The sequence below is a fragment of the Hyla sarda genome, chromosome 5, assembly GCF_029499605.1.
Source record: "Hyla sarda isolate aHylSar1 chromosome 5, aHylSar1.hap1, whole genome shotgun sequence".
Taxonomy (NCBI): Eukaryota; Metazoa; Chordata; class Amphibia; order Anura; family Hylidae; genus Hyla; species Hyla sarda.
In genome coordinates, this window is record NC_079193.1 from 313,275,397 (window position 1) to 313,297,894 (window position 22,498).

Consider the following 22,498-nt stretch of genomic DNA (forward strand, 5'->3'; position numbering starts at 1 on the left):
TCGATTTGCTTTAAATAATGCATCAGTTGGTAACCACTGAGAGTTCCTTTACAATAATACAACTTTCCTGTGTCTTATTATTGCTGATAAACCCTGTTATTTTGCTCCTTTCAGCCTGTAAATGAAGCATTCTTTTTCAGCTGCCGTAATTACATTTTAAGGATGAACAGCGGCTTTTTTACATGCTGAATTTGTAATTTAATGTAGTGTTTAAACTCCGCGGAGAGAGGAGGATGATTACCAAGATGTCTTGGTAATGAGTGCTTAGAGTTGGTACTTTTTGTTTTTATTTTATTAGTTATTTTGTAGGTTCGTGGCAATTGTTTTTGAAGTGAATATTGACACATGATGAAACAGGGGGTTACACAATAAACACGATCAGGTGACTGTCACATAGGGAAGGTTAGCATTGATACAATTTATTTCTACTGGTACTAGTCATCTGATGCAAATGTGGCACCTTCATGTTATAAAATAGGTTTACTGAAAATTCACACTATTGTTCCTTAAAGAGACCTGTCAGCAGGCTTTTAGGGGAAAAATTACGTGCATGGCTGTATAGAGCTATTCATCATGAATTCATACATATGTCTCATTAGCTAAAGGAGTACTGTGGCCAAAATTTACTTATCCACCATCCGCAGGATAGGGGATAAGTAGCTGATCGTGGGGGGTCCAACCACTGGGATCTCCTGAACGGGACTGAGTGAGGAGCGCGTGTGGCAGACATTCTATTGAAATGAATGGAGCACGCGCCGTCTAAGGTGGACTACATGATCTGAATTTGATTCCGTTATGTTGCCATCATAAAGTTGACATGTTCTTACTTTTTTGAACCAATTAGAGGACTTCAAAAGTATAGCACAATTTTCCAAATTAATTTTTTACACTAACAGGTTCTTTTGGACCCATATTTTTTATTTTTACAAGGGGTAAAAGGAGAAAAAAAAGAAAAAAAAAATTGTAACCTAATTTATGCCGAGTAAGGAAATACCTAATATGTGGATGTAAAGTGCTCTGAGGGCGCAGTAGAGGGCTCAGAAGGGAAGGAGCGACAATGGGATTTTGGAGAGCAAATTTTGCTGAAATGTTTTTTTGGGGGGGCATGTCACTTTTAGGAAGCCCCTGTCATGCCAGAACAGCAAAAAAAACATGGCACACTATTTGGGAAGCTACACCCTTCAAGAAATGTAACAATGGGTACAGTGAGTCTTAACACCCCACAGGTCTTTGACAAATTTTCACCAAAGTTGGTTGTGAAAATGAAAATTTTTATTTTTTTCACAAAAATGCTGATGTTACCCCAAATTTTTCATTTTAACAAGGGCTAATAGGAGAAAGAGCCCCCTAAAAATTGTAACACTATTGTGGATGTAAAGTGCTCTGTGGGCGAACTACAGTGCTCAGAAGAGAAGGAGCGCCATTGAGCTTTTGGAGAGAGAGCTGTTTCAAACCTCCCAACATGCCTGGACAGTCAATTGCTGTCCGGCAATACTGGGAGTTGTTATTTTGCAACAGCTGGAGGCTCTGTTTTGAAAACAGTGCCGTATGAAACTTTTAAATTTTTATTGGGGGGGGGGGGGGTGAGACAGTGCAAGGGTGTAGTGTATATGTAGTGTCTTACTCTTTATTTTGTGTTAGTGTAGTGTTTTTAGTAGGGATGCACCGATATATCGGCGGCCGATACATATCGGCCGAAAATAGCTATTTCGGCAAAATGCCGAAACAACAAAAAATGCGCCGATAATGACCCACCTCCCCTGCCCGCCCACAGCACAAGTTACAAACACTGCCAGTGGCAGAGGCACTCGTGGGGGGTGCAGGGGTTATGTGCCCGGGCCGGCTCCCGTGTGTGGCTGCAGGCGGGGGCCGACCAGAGCATATAAAAACTAATATACTGTATACTAAAAACCAGGGGCCTCCAGCTGTTGTGAAACTACAACTCCCAGCATGCCCGGACCGGCAAAGTCTTTAGTAGTTTCACAACAGCTGGAGGCCCCCTGGTTTTTAGTATACAGTATTAGTTTTTATATGCTTTGGTCGGCCCCCGCCTGCAGTCACACACGGGAGCCGGCACATAAAAAGAAGTATTCCTAATCCTATCCCGGACATCCCTGTGTCCCGAAAAATCTTTTCGGGACATAAGGATGTCCGCCGGTCACTCACCATTCCCCGGCGTCCTCCTGCGATCCTCCTTCGGTCCTTCGCTTCTCCGCCTCTATGGTCGTACGCAGGGACATCACTGACATCCCGTGCGTACAACCATAGAGACGCAGGAGGACCGCAGGATCATCGCGGGAGAACGCACGCCGGCCGGGGCCTGGTAAGTGACCGTATCATCTTCTTGAGTGTTCCGGTCACCACTCCTCCGGTCCCGGCACCTACTGCTATGGTCCATATGCCATAGCAGTAGATGTGACCCCGGGCCGGAGGAGCGGTGACCGGATCACTGTGGGGCAGCAGTGCAGACATACAGCCTCCAGCCATACACTGTATATGGCTGGAAGCTGTATGTCTGTGGGGTGGGGGAACTGCTGACCTAATGTGGGGGGGGGAGCTGCCTACAAATGTGGGGGGAGCCGCCTAATATTGTGGGGGGGGGAAGCTGCCTAATATTGTGGGGGGGGGGGAGCTGCCTAATATGGGGGGGGGGGGAGCTGCCTAATATGGGGGGGGGGGGAGCTGCCTAATATTGTTGGGGGGGAGCTGCCTAATATTGTGGGGGGAGCTGCCTAATATTGTTGGGGGGGAGCTGCCTAATATTGTTGGGGGGGAGCTGCCTAATATTGTTGGGGGGAGCTGCCTGATATTGTGGGGGGGAGCTGCCTAATATTGTGGGGGGGAGCTGCCTACAAATGTGGGGGGAGCTGCCTAATATTGTGGGGTAACTGCCTACTATTGTGGGGAACCTGCCTACTATTGTGGGGGAACTGCTGACCTAATGTGGGGGGGAGCTGCCTAAAAATGTGGGGGGAGCTGCTTAATATTGTTGGGGGGAGCTGCCTAATATTGTGTGGGAACTGCCTACTATTGTTGGGGGGAGCTGCCTACTATTGTGGGGAACCTGCCTACTATTGTGGGGGAAATGCTGACCTAATTTGGGAACCTGCCTACTATTGTGGGGGAAATGCTGACCTAATTTGGGAACCTGCCTACTGTTGTGGGGGAGCTGCCTACTATTGTGGGGGAGCTGCCTACTATTGTGGGGGAGCTGCCTACTATTGTGGGGGAGCTGCCTACTATTGTGGGGGAACTCCCGACCTAATGTGGGGGAGCTGGCAATCTAATGTGGGGGAATCTAATCTAATGAGCGGAGCGCTGCATTTTACCAGAAGAAGGGGAGAAGTCATTTTCGGTATCGGTTTCGGCCGGACATTTTTTTAAATTTCGGTTTCGCTGCAAAATGCCGAAACAACAAAAAATGCGCCGATAATGACCCACCTCCCCTGCCCGCCCACAGCACAAGTTACAAACACTGCCAGTGGCAGAGGCACTCGTGGAGGGTGCAGGGGTTATGTGCCCGGGCCGGCTCCCGTGTGGTTGCAGGCGGGGGCCGACCAGAGCATATAAAAACTAATATACTGTATATTAAAAACCAGGGGGCCTCCAGCTGTTGTGAAACTACAACTCCCAGCATGCCCGGACCGGCAAAGTCTTTAGTAGTTTCAAAACAGCTGGAGGCCCCCTGGTTTTTAGTATACAGTATTAGTTTTTATATGCTTTGGTCGGCCCCCGCCTGCAGTCACACACGGGAGCCGGCCCGGGCACATAAAAAGAAGTATTCCTAATCCTATCCCGGACATCCCTGTGTCCCGAAAAATCTTTTCGGGACATAAGGATGTCCGCCGGTCACTCACCATTCCCCGGCGTCCTCCTGCGATCCTCCTTCGGTCCTTCGCTTCTCCGCCTCTATGGTCGTACGCACGGGACATCACTGACATCCCGTGCGTACAACCATAGAGACGCAGGAGGACCGCAGGATCATCGCGGGAGAACGCACGCCGGCCGGGGCCTGGTAAGTGACCGTGTCATCTTCTTGAGTGTTCCGGTCCCGGCACCTACTGCTATGGTCCATATGCCATAGCAGTAGATGTGACCCCGGGCCGGAGGAGCGGTGACCGGATCACTGTGGGGCAGCAGTGCAGACATACAGCCTCCAGCCATACACTGTATATGGCTGGAAGCTGTATGTCTGTGGGGTGGGGGAACTGCTGACCTAATGTGGGGGGGAGCTGCCTACAAATGTGGGGGGCGCCGCCTAATATTGTGGGGGGGGGAAGCTGCCTAATATTGTGGGGGGGGGGGAGCTGCCTAATATGGGGGGGGGGGAGCTGCCTTATATTGTTGGGGGGGAGCTGCCTAATATTGTGGGGGGAGCTGCCTAATATTGTTGGGGGGGAGCTGCCTAATATTGTTGGGGGGGAGCTGCCTAATATTGTTGGGGGGGAGCTGCCTAATATTGTTGGGGAGAGCTGCCTGATATTGTGGGGGGGAGCTGCCTAATATTGTGGGGGGAGCTGCCTACAAATGTGGGGGGAGCTGCCTAATATTGTGGGGTAACTGCCTACTATTGTGGGGAACCTGCCTACTATTGTGGGGGAACTGCTGACCTAATGTGGGGGGGAGCTGCCTACAAATGTGGGGGAGCTACCTAATATTGTTGGGGGGAGCTGCCTAATATTGTGTGGGAACTGCCTACTATTGTTGGGGGGAGCTGCCTACTATTGTGAGGAACCTGCCTACTATTGTGGGGGAACTGCTGACCTAATGTGGGGGGAGCTGCCTAATATTGTTGGGGGGAGCTGCCTAATATTGTGGGAACTGCCTACTATTGTTGGGGGGAGCTGCCTACTATTGTGGGGAACCTGCCTACTATTGTGGGGGAAATGCTGACCTAATTTGGGAACCTGCCTACTGTTGTGGGGGAGCTGCCTACTATTGTGGGGGAGCTGCCTACTATTTTGGGGGAGCTGCCTACTATTGTGGGGGAGCTGCCTACTATTGTGGGGGAACTCCCGACCTAATGTGGGGGAGCTGGCAATCTAATGTGGGGGAATCTAATCTAATGAGCGGAGCGCTGCATTTTATCAGAAGAAGGGGAGAAGTCATTTTCGGTATCGGTTTCGGCCGGACATTTTTTTTTATTTCGGTTTCGCTTCGGTTCTGAAATTTCCATTTCGGTGCACTTCTAGTTTTTAGGGTACATTCACATGGGCGGGGGTTCACAGCGAGTTTCCTGCTTGGAGTTTGAGCTGCAGCAGAAAATTTGACGCAGCTCAAACTTAATGCGGGAAACTCGCTGTAAACCCCCGCCGTGTGAATGTACCCTGGGGGGAAGAAAACCTCCAGCTGTAGCAAAACTAGAACTCCCAGCATGCACTGACAGACCGTGCATGCTGGGAGTTCTAGTTATGCAACAGCTGTAGGCACACTGGTTGGGAAACACTGAGTTAGGTAACAGACTACTTCAGTGTTTCCGCACCAGTGTACCTCCGGCTGTTGCAAAACTACAACTCCCAGCATGCATGGTCTGTCAGTGCATGCTGGGAGTTGTAGTTTTGCAACAGCTGGAGGCACACAGGTTGGGAAACACTTAGTTAGGAAACAGACAGTGTTTTCCAAACAGAGTGCCTCCAGTTGTTACAAAACTACAACAAAGGGCATGCTGGGAGTTATAGTTATGCAACAACTGGAGGAGAATAGTTTGGAGACCACTGTGTAGTGGTGTAGTGTAGATGTTACAGAACGACAATTCCCAGCATGCCTGGACTGTCTGGGCATGCTGGGAGTTGTAGTTTTGCAAACCCTTAGCAACATGCTCACAGTGATCGCCACCGCACAAGAGCCCTCTGCTGCCCGCCACAGAAGATCACCGCCCGGTAACCACCGCCTGCTGCCCGTTGATTGCTGCCTGCCGCCCGCAAATCCCCCTGCTCTGCCCACCTTTGGTAGTCTGGGCAGAGCAGGGGATTAACAGTCCTGACCGACCAATGGCAGGGGAAAAGAGGAGGTGGCACCCCTGCCACCTCACTCCTATCCTTCAGGGTGACTGGCGCTGTATCGGACATCTGAATTGACCGACGAATCATGGTGATCGCCAACAAGTGGGGGTCTCAGGACCCCCTGGGCGATATGCTGGGATGGCTGATGTTAGATAACAGCAGCCATCCCGGCCTGATCACTGTGTCCAGAGATGCGGTGATCACGGAATGCAGCGCCATAAATGTACGGTGCTGTGCGCTAAGTGACGCTTAGCAGCGCTGTACATTTATGGTGCTCGTCGTTAAGGGGTCAATTGATCCCTTCACGCAGAGATATCTGAGCTATGGAGCCCACTAGGTGTTCCCCTTGGCTGCTAGAGCCCAACACAAAGGCATGCTGGGAGTTGTAATACTGCGGCAGGGGGCAGGTGACAAGCTTGTCACCCGCCCCCGCCGCACAACTCCAACTCCCAGCAAGTCCTTACTGTAAGGACACTCTGGGAGTTGTAGATGTGCAAGCCAGGGAAGTGGGCGGTAATGCGCTCCGCTCCCCGGCCGGCGGTGATCAGAAAATCACTGTAATTTCATATTTCTCGTGACACGGGACCCGGCGAGAAATTTGAAATGACAGCGCTGAGGGATTGCAGGGACGGCTCCTGCACATCTCCCAGCCTGTCTGCAGGAGTCCCGGGTGGCTGCAGAGTGATGCCAGCCCGGGCTCCTTTTAACATATAACGGAGCCATGGAGTTTTAGTCCCTACTGTAACATAAAATTTCCCACCGGGTCCAGTGATTGGCTGCTTGGTCCCGGCCAATCACTGGACCCAGCAGGAAATGTGAAATTACATTAGGGACTCCAAAAACTCCACGGCGCCGAGGTATGTTAAAGGAGGCCGGGCTAGCATCACTCTGCAGCCACCCGGGCTCCATCTGATTCTATCCCCGCTACCCTCGCTTAATAACGGGGGCACTGATTTACATCCCCCCTTGTCTCCCACCTGCTACAAGACTACAACTCCCAGCATGTCCTCACTGTAAGGGCATGCTGGGTGTTGTAGTCTTGCAACAGGTAGCAGACAGATGGGAGATGTGCGGGCTCGTGGGAGACAAGGTGGGGATGTAAATCAGTGTGATCCCTGGACAGGTAGTCAGAAAAGCAGAAACATAAGCAAGGTTCGAGCTGGTGTAGATTCCTGGATTTTTTTATTAGATGCTCCTAGATCTGCGACAGTCGCAGTTGATAAATCAGGGTGCAATGGAAAGTGAAAAGTGAAAAAATGTCTACGTGAGCAAGATGTCAAGATGAGCGGTGGCATGTAAGCAAAAAGAAAGTTGCAAATAAGCGGAGTTGCGCCAAAGTTGTGCCAAACATAAGGGAAAATAAGCTCTACAAACTTTGATAAATCTGGGCCTATGTGTCCTATTACGTCCTTCCTCTGGCACAGTGTAGTAGCAGTACAAACATGGCAGGACACCTGGAGGCCATTACTAGGCCTCTGGATGTCTGGGAGTTGTAGTTTTCTAACTGCTGAAGGCACACCGGGTGGGAAACACTGTTCTAAGTAGGTGGTCAGTTAAAATTTCATGAGGACTACCCAGAGAGGCATGTTGTTATTATTCCTTTATGCGTTTTTTTTAATTGGACTTTGTATGAAAAAGGTCTGTCTTTCCAGGGACTTTATCTTCTTTAGGCTAAGTTTTAACTTTTTTTTTTTTTTTTTTTTAGGGGGGGGGACGCCAAGAAAAATGCCAATTCTGCTGCATTGTGTTTTTTCGGCCAAAAAACGCTGTGCCCAGATGTTAGCTGTAAATCAATGAGAAATCGCAAAATTCTATTTCCACTTTGCGTTTTTCAGTTTGGCGTTTATTAAATCCTTTTGGCATTTTTGCAAAGTCGCAGCATGTTCAGCCTATGGCTTTTTCTTCTCCTGAAATTGTTACTTTTTTCCCCATATAAGTCTATGAGAGTAAAAAAAACGCCAAGAAAAACGACATGTGGGTTTTAACATTGGAGTTTTTGCAGGCATTTTTTTATTCATTTTTGGACTTTAGCGATCCAAAAAAGTTATGGCGATACCTTTTTTAATAAAATTTCGTAGGGTACCATTAAAAAAAAATACTAAAAGATACAGTAGAACTGGGATCAATTTATGTGGGCAAGCAGGGCACTAAAAATGTTGCCGACAATAATAAAAATGTAGTGTGTGTGTGTTTTAAATTTATTTTTTATTTTTTAGGTAGTACTACTACTCCCAGCATGGAAGTATGATGGGAGTAGTAGTACCTGTACTAATTGACAGATCGCCTGTGTCCCTTCTGACACCCGTTGTGATCCTCCTGTATAATGTATAGATGCGGCTGGCAGCTCTTCTATGGTCCCCTGCACTGCCTTATATATACACCTATTCATATTTCCCGCAGAGAGCTGTGATTGGCCAGATGGTTCCAGCCAATCGCATCTCTCTGGGGGAAATATGAATAGTTGTATATATATACGTCAGTGCAGGGGACCATAGAAGAGCGGCCGGCCGCATCTATACATTATTCAGGAGGATCACAGCGGGTGTCAGGATTGACACTCGCTGCGATCTGTCTATTAATGCAGGTACTACAGCTCCCAGCGTGTAGCAGAGTGTGCTCCATGTTGGGAGTAGTAGTACCTGCAGTTAAGGACAGATCACAGCGGGTGTCACTCCTGACACCCGCTGTGATCCTCCTGTATTATGTATAGATGCGGACGGCCGCTCTTCTATGTGCAAAGATACGAGTGCTGCATAGAGCTGCTCCGCATCTCTGCTATATTATGGACGATCGCATCGGGTTTCAGGAGTGACACCCGGGGCGATCTGTCTATTAGTACAGGAACTACTACTCCCATCATGGAACAGTGTGTTCCATGCTGGGAATAGTAGTACAACCTAAAAAATATAAAAAAATTTAAAAAAAAATGAAAAACACACACACTACATTTTTATTATTGTCGGCTACATTTTTTGTGCTCTGCCCGCACACATAAATTGATCCCTGTTTAAAAATTTATTAAAATTTTGTTACAAAAAAATATCAATTTTGTCAAATACATTTTTTTCCATCACTACTGCATCCTTTTTTTTGGTACCCAACAAATTTAGAAAAAAAAAAAACAAAGGGGCCAAAAAATGCAGTTTCCACTCAAATGCAAAAATGCCAGAAAAAATGTCAGATGGAAGAAATTACACATAAAAAAAAATGCAGGAAAAAAAAAAGGGGAAACTTAGCCTTAGGCTCTGTTCAGAGCTCTACATCAGAGGTATATGTTGGGAGGATTTGTGATGGTAGGCTGCAACATGTCACCCTTATAGATATTGCCAATAGGCTCCCATTGCAGTACATTTTTTTTTTTTTTTTTTTACTCTACCATATTTCTGTGTATAGGCTAGTGAATAATGACCATGGTGCATTTAACCCCTTAAGGACACATGACGTTCTCATACGTCTCCATTTCCGAGTCCTTAAGGACACATGACGTATGAGAACGTCATGTGTTTTACCGCCCCCCCGCTACCATCTGGAGCGGAGCCGGTGCCCGATCGATGCCTGCTGAAATCGTTCAGCAGGCATCGGGGCATATCGCCCAGGGGGTCATGATGACCCCCCATGTCGGCGATGGCCGCAGATCGCTGGACAATTCAGTCCAGCGATCTGCGGCGGATTCCGGGTCAATCGGGTCTCAAGTGACCCGGTGACCCGGAATTATTGGCTGATCGGGGCTGTCAGAGACGGCCCCGAACAGCCATAGCCAGCAGGGGTGAGGTGGCACTGGTGCCACCTCACGATCGCCCTGATTCGTCGGCCGAATTACCGGCCGACCAATCAGGGCGCCTGCTGCGGGTGTCACTCCCGCAACCCGCTCCGCCCCTCTTCCGGAGGACGTGAGCGGGTGCGGGACGTGCACCCCGATCCCCGGCATCCCTGTTGGGATCGGGGCCCCAGGAGCAGCGACGGCGGCGGCGACGAGGAGGGACTGACCTGTGCGGCTGGATCGTTGGAGGTGAGGGACAGCCTCCTGCTGTTGCTTAGCAACAGCTCCCAGCATGCAAAAAGGGCATGCTGGGAGCTGTAGTTATGCAACAGCAGGAGGCAGACCACCACAACTCCCAGCATTCCCTTAGTTTTGCAACAGCTGGAGGCACATTCTTTCTATGGAAAAGTGTACCTTCAGCTGTTGTATAACTACAACTCCCAGCTTGCACAATCAGCTAAAGTGCATGCTGGGAGTTGTAGTGGTGCATCTGGTGGTTGCATAACTACAACTCTCAGCATGCCCGTTGGCTGTCGGTGACTGCTGGGAGTTGTAGTTTTGCAACAGCTGAAGGCACACTGAGTTAAGTAGCAAACCAGTGTGTCTCCAGCTGTTGCATAACTACAATCCCCAGCATCCCCAGCCAAAGTAGTATGCCTCCAGCTGTTGCATAACTACAAGACTCAGCATGCCCTTCCGCTGTCCGTACATGCTGGGGGTTGTAGCTTTTGCAACAGCTGAAGGCACACTGGTTGCAAAACACTGAGTTTGTTACCAAACTCGGTGTTTCACAACCAGTGTGCCTCCAGCTGTTGCAAAACTGCAACTCCCAGCATGCACTGATAGACCGTACATGCTGGGAGTTGTAGTTTTGCAACAGCTGGATGTTCCCCCCCCCCAATGTGAACGTACAGGGTACACTCACATGGGCGAAGGATTACAGTAAGTATCCGGCTGCAAGTTTGAGCTGCGTCAAATTTTCTGCCGCAGCTCAAACTGCCAGCGAGAAACTACTGTGAACCCCCCGCCCGTGTGACTGTACCCTAAAAACACTACACTACACTAACACAAAATAAAATAAAAAGTAAAAAACACTACATATACACATACCTCTACACAGCCCCCCTCCCCTCCCCAATAAAAATGAAAAATGTCTGGTACGCCACTGTTTCCAAAACGGAGCCTCCAGCTGTTGCAAAACAATTACTCCCAGTATTGCCAGATAGCCGTTGACTGTCTAGGCATGCTGGGAGTTTTACAACAGCTGGAGGCACCCTGTTTGGGAATCACTGGTGTAGAATACCCCTATGTCCACCCCTATGCAAGTCCCTAATTTAGGCCTCAAATGCGCATGGCGCTCTCACTTTGGAGCCCTGTCGTATTTCAAGGCAACAGTTTAGGGTCACATATTGGGTATCGCCGTACTCGGGAGAAATTGCCTAACAAATTTTGGGGGGTATTTTCTGCTATTACCCTTTTTAAAAATGTAAAATTTTTGGGAAAACAAGCATTTTAGGTAAAAAAAAATATATATTTTTTTTTACATATGCAAAAGTCGTGAAACACCTGTAGGGTATTAAGGTTCACTTTACCCCTTGTTATGTTCCCTGAGGGGTCTAGTTTCCAAAATGGTATGCCATGTGTTTTAGTTTTTTTGCTGTCCTGGCACCATAGGGGCTTCCTAAATGCGGCATGCCCCCAGAGCAAAATTTGCTTTCAAAAAGCCAAATGTGACTCCTTCTCTTCTGAGACCTGTAGTGCGCCAGCAGAGCACTTTTCACCCCCATATGGGGTGTTTTCTGTATCGGGAGAAATTGGGCTTCAAATTTTGGGGGGTATTTTCTGCTATTACCCTTTTTAAAAATGTAAATTTTTGGGGAAACCAAGCATTTTAGGTAAAAAATATATATATTTTTTTTACATATGCAAAAGTCGTGAATCACCTGTGGGGTATTAAGGTTCACTTTACCCCTTGTTACGTTCCCTGAGGGGTCTAGTTTCCAAAATGGTATGCCATGTGTTTTTTTTTTGCTGTCCTGGCACCATAGGGGCTTCCTAAATGCGGCATGCCCCCCAAAAACCATTTGTCGCTCCTTCCTTTCTGAGCCCTCTACTGCGCCCGCTGAACAATTAACATAGACATATGAGGTATGTGCTTACTCGAGAGAAATTGGGTTTCAAATACCAGTATAAATTTTCTCCTTTTACTCCTTGCAAAAATTCAAAAATTGGGTCTACAAGAACATGCGAGTGTAAAAAATGAAGATTTTGAATTTTCTCCTTCACTTTGCTGCTATTCCTGTGAAACACCTAAAGGGTTAATACACTTACTGAATGTCATTTTGAATACTTTGGGGGTGTAGTTTTTATAATGGGGTCTTTTATGGGGTATTTCTAATATGAAGACCCTTCAAATCCACTTCAAAACTGAACTGGTCCCTGAAAAATAGTGAGTTTGAAAATTTTGTGAAAAATTTCAAAATTGCTGCTGAACTTTGAAGCCCTCTGGTGTCTTCCAAAAGTAAAAACTCATAAATTTTATGATGCAGACATAAAGTAGACATATTGTATATGTGAACCCAAAGAAAAAATATATTTTGAATATCCATTTTCCTTACAAGCAGAGAGCTTCAAAGTTAGAAAAATGCAAAATTTTCATTTTTTTCATCAAATTTGGGGATTTTTCACCAAGAAAGGATGCAAGTTACCATAAAATGTTACCACTAAGTTAAAGTAGAATATGTCACGAAAAAACAATCTCGGAATCAGAATGATAACTAAAAGCATTCCAGAGTTATTAATGTTTAAAGTGACAGTGGTCAGAATTGCAAAAAACGCTCCGGTCCTTAAGGTGTAAAATGGCCTGGTCCTTAAGGGGTTAAAAACCATTATAGCACACACTAGTGATAAAGGGGTACTCCGGCTTGAAAAAACTATCCCCTATCCTGAATTGTCTGATAGTGGGGGTCCGACTTTTGTGTGCCCCTAGGATTTCCTTTGGGATGCCTCAGTCTCTTCGCGTGCACCTAGTGGGGGTTGACATCTGTATGGGTGAGCCAGAGATGCCAGGAGTACAGGGTTCATGTTTCTCCGGCTCTCCCATAGAGAAACATAGAGGGGGGGGTGTCGACCCCCACTCCAGAGTGCAGTGCTGGAGATTATGGGTGGTTGCAATGGTCAGACCCCCTGCAATTGGACACTGCAATATATTTTTGAAAATTGAAGTTCCCCTTTAAAGGGAGTCTATACAAACATTTAGTGTTGAGAGCCTTCCTGCTGCGGACCATGGTGTGAACAGGCCACTAAAGTTCCTTTGTAACAATAAAGTTTAAGCCAATAAAGTAGAGAGAACAGCGCAAGCGATCACAATGTGGAGAACAATGAGTCCCGCAGATGGGACCAGCCGAATGGTTCTAGTTTGTAATTAATCTGAAGCAGAAGCTATGACCGCATATTATAGTTACAGGCGAAAACACACACTTAGGCAGCACAGTAGAACGCTGTCTGTCCATGCTTGGGGGTTAGGATCCATGTTAGTTTCCATTTGCCGGAGCTATATTCAGATGTTCTGACAGACACATGGCTTTGCTAGAATCCCAATACCACAAACTAATTATGATGCTTTTTAGAAACATCTGTTTATAACATCTTTCACTCCAATATATCTGACATCAATCTGTTCCAGCTTAGCAGCAGTGGCATTAAGATGAATGGGCTAGACTTGGAAGTCGGAATCCTGAAATCTGAATTGCATAAAAGGACCAGAGAAATGCAAACGCTGGAAGCTCAAGTCCAACAGCAGAAAGAAAGCCTACACAGGGCGAGCGACAAACTGAAGGACACAAAGAGAGCCGCTGCAAGCAAGGTAATGAGAACGGGCACAAGCTGCCATTTCTGTGTAAAAATGTGAAATGGAGCCCCCACATGACCCTGTCCTCTGAGCCATAACCGGCAAGAACACAATCTACCACTCTGCAGTTCAAGTTGGGGGTTCCAAAAATCGACTGCATTATCCAGTGTTACAGCTTGTCCCCATGCTTTGGCTCCTTTGCAATCCAAGGTTTAATATAATTTCATCTGCATATATTTCACTATTATGTGAAGTAAACAATATGGCAAATAAATTGAATTTACCAGTGCACATATACTTTGCTGGAATAATCCCATTCTTTTTAGGTGAATTTCCCATGTGAAATGTATGGCTATTTGTCACCCCTCCCTTATTCATTATAATGTCATAGAAACATAGAATGTGTCAGCAGATAAGAACCATGCGGCCCATCTAGTCTGCCCAATATTCTGAATACTATGAATAGTCCCTGGGCCTATCTTATATGAAGGATATCCTTATACCTATCTCTATCTTATATGAAGGATAGCCTTATACCTATCTCTATCTTATATGAAGGATAGCCTTATACATATCTCTATCTTATATGAAGGGTAGCCTTATACCTATCTCTATCTTATATGAAGGATAGCCTTATACCTATCTCTATCTTATATGAAGGATAGCCTTATACCTATCTCTATCTTATATGAAGGATAGCCTTATACCTATCTCTATCTTATATGAAGGATAGCCTTATACCTATCTCTATCTTATATGAAGGATAGCCTTATACATATCTCTATTTTATATGAAGGATAGCCTTATGCCTATCTCTATCTTATATGAAGGATAGCCTTATACATATCTCTATCTTATATGAATGATAGCATTATACCTATCTCTATCTTATATGAAGGATAGCCTTATACATATCTCTATCTTATATGAAGGGTAGTCCACCCTGCCTAGGGATTAGGGCATTCTAGCTAGATCAGGGATAGATTAGGCACCCTAGGCCCCTGTCTATCCCCCGTCACTCTCCCCTAGTTTTTGCCCTGGTGTATGTTGCAGGTCACAAAGGGGCCCCCGCATGTTATCCCCCCTTGGGATTTTCCAAGCCGCTCCAGCTTTTGAGCCTCTAACCATCTGGTTTTTGAATTTCCTAATTTACCTATTTAGGATATTTAATTAGGGTCCACATAGTTGGATTATTCTCCATATGCACTATTTACCCTGACCTCTTATTCCTCATTTATTGGTTGGGTTGTTCCTTGCAGGTCATGCTCTTATTCCTCAATTATTGGTTGGGTTGATCCTTGCAGGTCATGCGCTTTCTCTAGTCATTATCATTTTCTAATCATTCACTATATAAATAACTACCATTCCATCTGGTATTACTATGACCGATTATTTTTCTAGAGATATGGACCAAGAGTCTTTATCCCCTACTGTACTTATTCACACTAGCGATTATCATTTTATACGCATGATATGTTATATGTGTGTGGGGGTTAGTATTCATCTATATTTATATATACATATACTCTAGAATAGCATAGAGACATTTGGGTGCTCCAGATCATAGTCCATTAATTTCTTCCACCTAAATGGGGGTTTCTTTGTGAGGAGAGTCATAATTCATGGGTTTTTACTGCTTAGTTAGCTCGCGGGACCTTGCATCCTTTTAAAGGTCATGGATGCGCTGCAGTTCTCCCCTTCCTCTCCTAGCTAGGCACACAAACCCCCTAATTTTGTCTGTGACATAATTCTTATACGCTTTGGTCTCTAATGTTTTGTCCTCTGGTAGGATCTAACTTACCTCGCTCCGAGTATATACATATATAGTGACACATTGGGGTTCCCTCTGTCTGTCAGGCATATTGTCAGATTATTATTATATCGCTGCGGTTACTAAGGACGCTGTTTTGTCTCACCTAGCGCCGCCCTCTGTTCGCGTCTAGAGGGCTGGGCGCTAAGACGCGGCTTCCGGTTGGCAGCGGATATTACGTCAGACGCCGGCATGGTCTCAGTGTGCGCTCAGCAGCCGTGATTACTAGACGGCTCCCCGCCACTGCGGGTAGGAGCGCAGCACTGAGACCTTATTTGCCGGAAGCAAGTACATCCTAACAGTGAGTACATCTGCTGGTGCGTTTTGCACCCTTTTCCTTTCAGGTACACATAAGCAGTACACTTATGGAAGTTATATTCTATTTCCCTCTAGGTACCTTTGGACTCTTCAGGGCTATGTGAGTGATTTTATAAGTGGAATCTATTAGCACTTTTGAGGAATATTTATTGAAACCATCCATTCTGTGTACGTTTTCTTTACAGATCCACTGATGACAACTAACCCTGTTGCTTAGGAGTCCGTGTCCTGAAAGTTTGCATGGGGCACACTATGTATCGGGTGTACCCCTTCCATGAGTAATCGTGGTTCTCAGTTTCTAAACTTTTCTCTAATTGTATTACTTCTAGTGCATGGTAGGCTTAGAACAAATAGCCTCATACCAGTATCTTCTTTAGTCCCCTGATGACACCACACAAAAGTGGTAGAAACGCGTTGGGTCTACACTACGAGCATTAGAATGGGATCATTCTTGATAAATCCACATTGACATGTGGTAATCCTTTGATTTATGATTTGGTGTTGGATATAGTTTTGAGCACTCCTTTCTGATTACTCTGGTGGCTTTTAACTATAAACATTAAAAGCTAGATTTTATGGAGTTCCCCTCCGATCAGCACAAGAAATATTACTACTTTTTGTTGATTTTTTCTACTTCAATTATCCGGGAATATATTGGTCATATGCAGACCGTACTATTATCATAGGCATATTTTTTTCTAGCCTTATACCTATCTCTATCTTATATGAAGGATAGCCTTATACCTATCTCTATCTTATATGAAGGATAGCCTTATACCTATCTCTATCTTATATGAAGGATAGCCTTATACATATCTCTATCTTATATGAATGATAGCATTATACCTATCTCTATCTTATATGAAGGATAGCCTTATACATATCTCTATCTTATATGAAGGGTAGCCTTATACCTATCTCTATCTTATATAAATAATTGCCTTATGCCTATCCCTATCTTACATGAAGGATAGCCAGCCTTATACCTATGTCTATCTTATATGAAGGATAGCCTTATACCTATCTCTATATTATATGAAATATAGCCTTATACCTATCTCTATCTTACATTAAGGATAGCCTTATACCTATCTCTATCTTATATGAAGGATAGCCTTATACCTATCTCTATCTTATATGAAGGATAGCCTTATACCTATGTATATCTTATATGAAGGATAGCCTTATATCTATCTTGTATGAAGGATAGCCTTATACCTATCTCTATCTTATATGAAAGATAGCCTTATACCTATCTCTATCTTATATGAAGGATAGCCTTATACCTATCTCTCTCTATCTTATATACAGGATAGCCTTATATCTATCTTATATGAAGGATAGCCTTATACCTATCTCTATCTTATATGAAGGATAGCCTTTTACCTATCTCTATCTTATATGAAGGATAACCTTATGTCTATCTCTATTTTATATGAAGGATAGCCTTATGCCTATTGCTATCTTATATAAAGGATAGCCTTATGCCTATCCCATGCATGCTTAAACTCCTTCACTGTATTTGCAGCGACCACTTCTGCAGGAAGATTATTCCATGCATCCACTACTCTCTCAGTAAAGTAATACTTCCTCATACTACTGAAGAAACCTTTGCCTCTCTAAGACTACATTCACATTACGATTTTGCTGTACAGTTTTGTATCAGTTTTTTTCCCCCAAAATGTGAAACTATGCAAAATTGTGCATTATAAAAACCGTATACAGTTTTTATATCTGTGAAAAAGACATTTCACAGCTGCCCACAGACTCCCGCAGCCCAGTGTAGTAGTTCCCCGCGGCTGTAGGAGGCTGTGGGGACTGCGGTAGAGCTTGTACTACTACTCCTATCATGGAACAGACTATGTTCATGATGGGAGTAGTAGCAGGAGGGGCGGCTCCTGCCAGGGAAGCAGGCAGCATTGCGCTCCATTCCCCGGCCAGCAAACTCCAAGTTATATGAATGAACATCACAGCAATTTCAAATTCCCCGCAGAGAGCCGTGAATGGCCAGTTGGTCCTGGCCATTTAGGGATCCTGGCAGGAAATATGAATTTAAAGTGCAGAGTTTACATATACCTCGCTGGGGAGGTAGAGGGACATGGCATGCCGCCCGCTTCCCTGGTTTATTATTTACGATCCCAGTGGGTCTGTGCGATTAGTCCCTCAGCCCCTTTACTACTACCCCCAACATAGAAAGACTCTGTTCCATGATGGGAGCAGTCACCGCAGCCGGGGGAACTACTACTACCATTATTGAAAAGAGTATGTTCCATGATGGGAGCAGTAGTAGTTTTTTTTATGGTAGGTCAATGTATATGGTTTGCTATACGGTTGTATATGGTTTTTGAATAGAAGACTTATATGGTAATTGTATAGCAAAACCGTGATGTGAATGCATCCTAATATAAAACTGTCCTCTTGTGGTAGTCTTTCTTCTTTTTAATATATTCTCCTATTTTACCGTGTTGATTCCCTTTATGTCCTATATGATTGAAGAATAGTAATGTCACGTAAACATTTCTGAGGATCATTTCTCCTGTACAAATAATCCGTTCTCAGCCTCATGGTTCTTTAAATTTTCTGCTGATAGAGATTTATAGAGGAAAAACATCTGGTGAAGGTTCATAGAAATCTAGTACAGTAAAATCTACCTTAGTGGACACCTCACAATAGTGGACACTTCCCAATTAAGAGCAGTTTTTTTATATTCCCGGTATAGTCCCACAAGGCTTAGTGTATTTGTACCCTTCTAATAGTGGACACTCCCAAAAGCAGATGCAGACACCCCCCGTGCTGACGTGTTGACTTTCCAAAAGGGGACAACCAGGGTTATTTGCCGGCCCTACCTTGTGCCCTACTACATTAAAATGGACTCGCATAGAAATGGACTAGCCCACTAAAGGAGTGTTGAGCAACCGGCTGCCGCGTTAGAGAGAGGAGAGGGGATGCAGTAAGCATGCCACGGTAGGGAGATGTGGGGGAAGGGAAGGGACGCTGAAAGCTCAGTGTGCTTGCAGTAGTATTCGCGCCAAAATTGGGTGAGGGAGAAAATAAAAAATCAACCATGTAACCCATCCCGCAAAAGCGATTAACACTGAAAGAGAAAGTGAAAGCATTATAAATCATTACTTTTTACTTAATAATTATTTCAATAGTTTTTTTTGTTAAAGCTTTATTGCACGCTTTTTATCGTGTTTCACAGGTAATTTCACTTTGGAGGAAGTACAGAATTCGGTCATTTAAAAATATTATTAAGCCTTTTTTTTTTTAATAGCGGACACCTCAGGGTCGAGAGTATATAACGCCCCCCTGCACCTTCAGGTGGGGCGTATGTGACATTTTGCGGAACCCTCCCAACCCCTTTTTTCATTAATAAATTATTTACAGGGTATGCGCTCTATAGTCGTGCCGCTTTGCTAAGGTTAATGTTTTCACACAGGTATGTATGCAATGTTTGCAGCCATGAGCACCAGTGTGAAGCCCTGAGTTCAAATGATGTTTAAAGGGAAACCATCCTTTTAATACTTAGAGATAATAATTTATCTTTGCAAGCTATGCAAGCTTTGCATATCTATTTGATATGATGTAGATACAGAGTGACCTTGATTTCTAGACCAAACTGATGACAACGTCATATTCTTACACACCAAATTTAACAACCGTTCTGAAACAGAAAAGGGGCAAACCCAAACTGTTCCGAAAAAGTTGGAAGCAAACAATTGCCCAAAGTTTCTTCGTTTCTTAAAGCATTAAGGTTTCCCTTTAATAGAACTAAAGAATCTAGATCAACCCCTGAAAAACAGCCCCATAGCATTATTCCTCCTTCACCAAATTTTACAGTTGGCTCAATGTACCCAGGCAGGTAACATTCTTCTGGTTTTCACCAAACCCAGGCTCTTCCATCAGACTGCCAGGGTGGGTGATTCATCACTCCACGCAATGTATTTCCACTGTTCCAGATTCCAGTGGCGTTGTGTACTTTACACTGATGCTTGGCATGGTGCTGGCATCTAGGCTTCCCTGCAGCTGCTTGGCTATGGAAATGCGATGAAGCTTCCGATAGGGCAAAGTTCTTGTGCTGCTTTTAAATAGAGATTAGCGAAGTTACAGTGATTCGATTCATCACAAACTTCTCGGCTCGGCAGTTGCTGACTTTAGTCTGCATAAATTAGTTCAGCTTTCAGGTGCTCCGGTGGGCTGAAGACTCTCTCCTAGAACTGTATCCACATATTCCAGCCCACCGGAGCACCTGAAAGCTGAAGTAATTTATGCAGACTAAAGTCAGTAACTGCCGAGCCGAGAAGTTCGTGACGAATCGAATCACTGTAACTTCACTCATCTCTACTTTTAAAGCCAGATGAAGTTTGGAGCTCTCCAGTTGTAGAATCAGCAGAACAATAGCAATTTTTATGTACTATGGCTTTGTAATTTCCTATGGTCTTCACTTCATGTCTGATATGTTGTGACTCCTGAACGCTTCCATTTAATAAAATGTCTCACACATAATTGTGGAAGAGCTAGGAAGGGAGAAATGTCATGAACTGATATGTTGCAGAGACGGATCCTATTGTAGTCCCATCCTGGATTTCAGAGAGTTCTTTAGAATGACCCATTCTTTTATAGATGGTTGTAAGGGCAGATTGTATTGGTTGGTTCTTGATTTTATGCTCCTGTGGCAATGGAAATAAATGAAACACAAGAAATGTCCAATCTTTTATGAAGAATATAAGCTCTATTAGTTAAGAACAGCGCATTCTTCTATGGTAGAACAATCTAACAATCGGGGTCCTAATCTGAATCAATTTCTTCTTTTGAATCTTAAATGTGTACTCTGCTGCTCAGTGTTTGGAACAAACTGTTCCGAATGCTGGAGCCGGCACTGGATGTTTGTGACGTGACATCCCCGCCCCCTCATGACGTCACGCCCCCTCAATGCAAGTCTATAGGAGGGGGCGCGACATCACGAGCTCCCAGCGGCGGCTGCAGTGTTCCGAACAGTTAGTACCAAACGCTGAGAAGCAGAGTACCCCTTTAAGTCCCATTTGATTCTGGCTAAGAAATGGATGAAGGTTGGCATTGTCAGTTCTAGGCCTTGATTATTGGAGGATGCAGAACATGACATGATTCATAGAAGTGTGAATATTGGAGAGGCTAAGGAACCACAATCTATTCAAGTTGTGATGTTTGGGGGTCATAGAGAAAAAATTAAAATAAAAACTTTTCCAAATTAAAGAACTAATTCTTAAAGAATGGGAGGATGCAGAAGACAGACCAATGGTCTCTAGAGGGTTTAAAAATCGGTATCATTTAATGAAGAAATTTCTAGACTCTAGGATGAAATCTTAAAGATAGATATACTGGTAGCCAAGGTGGTCAAGCGTACTTCAATTCACTGTGAAGACTCATCTCAATTACGTGACTCAGTGGATAGAAAGCTGTATAACCTTCTCAGGAAAGCATGGAAGCTTCTTCACAAATCATCAAAGCCAACATTGCAACTATGTTTGTTGAGGTCCATGTTTATATGGATAAACCAGCTGGAAAATCATTTAAAGGAAAAACACGCTAGAGTACAGGTAATTGACTCAGTTCCATTACTTAAGATGGCTATAGGTTTTCTAGCAGATGCCTCAGTAGAGTCTAAGATTTGCTGCAATGAATGGGGTTCTGTCATATTTCACACAAAGGTTCATGGTTAACCCGTTCCCGACACTGGGATTTTTTACTGTGGAATTTTTGTTTTTTTTTATCCCCAACTTTCAAGACCTATAATTACTTTTTTCAATGGAGATAGAGTTACTAGGACTTATTTTTGAGGTAGGAGTTTTTTATTATAACCTTTTTTATAGTATAATTTAGTGTACTATCTAATGCATTGAATTGGAAAAATTCTGCCATTGTTTTTTTTTGGCTTTTGCTTTTATGTTATTTAGTATACCGCATGACTTGCTAACTTTATTTGGCAGCTCATTAGAATTAAAAGAGCACTGTGGCCAAAATAAATTTTTGGGGCCCCTGCGATCTCCTGAACAGGACCCGGCTCGAGTGAGGAGCATGTGTGGTATAAATGGTACGTGTGCAGTCTAGGGTAGACCACAAACGCTCCTCACTGAGCGAGATATGGTCACGTTCAGGAGATCACGGGTGGTCCCATCGGTTGGACCCCTCGCGATCACCTACTTATCCCCTATCCTGTGGATAGGGGATAAATAAATTTTGGCCACAGTACTCATTTTTTTCATTGCATTTTTTTTACTTAACCATGTAAGATAAATATTTTGATATTTTTTTTAGTTTGGTCCTTTGAAGACCTGATAATGTTACTTGACTACCATTGGATATGATTTCTAGCACTATACACTTTAATGGTTCACACTATAATCTAGGAGTCTACCAACTGCTGGAAACATAAGCACCACTTCCAGAGCATTTTGAATGCCTCAGATCCACTACAGAAATTCAAGGAAGGAACATACCCTTATTCTTCTGTATTGCAGTGGATTGTGCTGTGGCTATGATCCTATGCTAATATGTGCACTAACGTTCACAAGGCACATCTGTCATGTCATCTGCCTTACACCCAATGATCACATTGCTTGGATGGTTGGGCCATTGGGCCTCACCACTAAGATTGGAGTGTAGTTTTCTTTGTGGATTTTGTTTCCGACAGGTATTTTTCCATGGTATTTACTATTGTAGCTTGTATTTGGCGATTTTCCCTTTTTTACACTTGCTCTGAGCTGTTGGCTTTTCCAGAG

General features: G+C 44.5%; 1 protein-coding gene across 7 annotated transcripts in view; it reads left to right on the forward strand.

Annotated features, from left to right (window-relative positions):
* LOC130274181 (cingulin-like) overlaps positions 1–22,498 on the forward strand; it is a 419,288-nt gene that overhangs the window by 15,428 nt on the left and 381,362 nt on the right. For 6 of the 7 annotated variants that reach the window (XM_056522193.1, XM_056522192.1, XM_056522194.1 and 3 more), the window contains exon 2: positions 13,448–13,627. The exons of the other annotated variant lie outside the window; for it this stretch is intronic. In XM_056522193.1, coding sequence (XP_056378168.1) covers positions 13,448–13,627 — 180 coding nt within the window. The remainder of the gene's footprint in view (positions 1–13,447; positions 13,628–22,498) is intronic. 7 annotated transcript variants of the gene reach the window in all.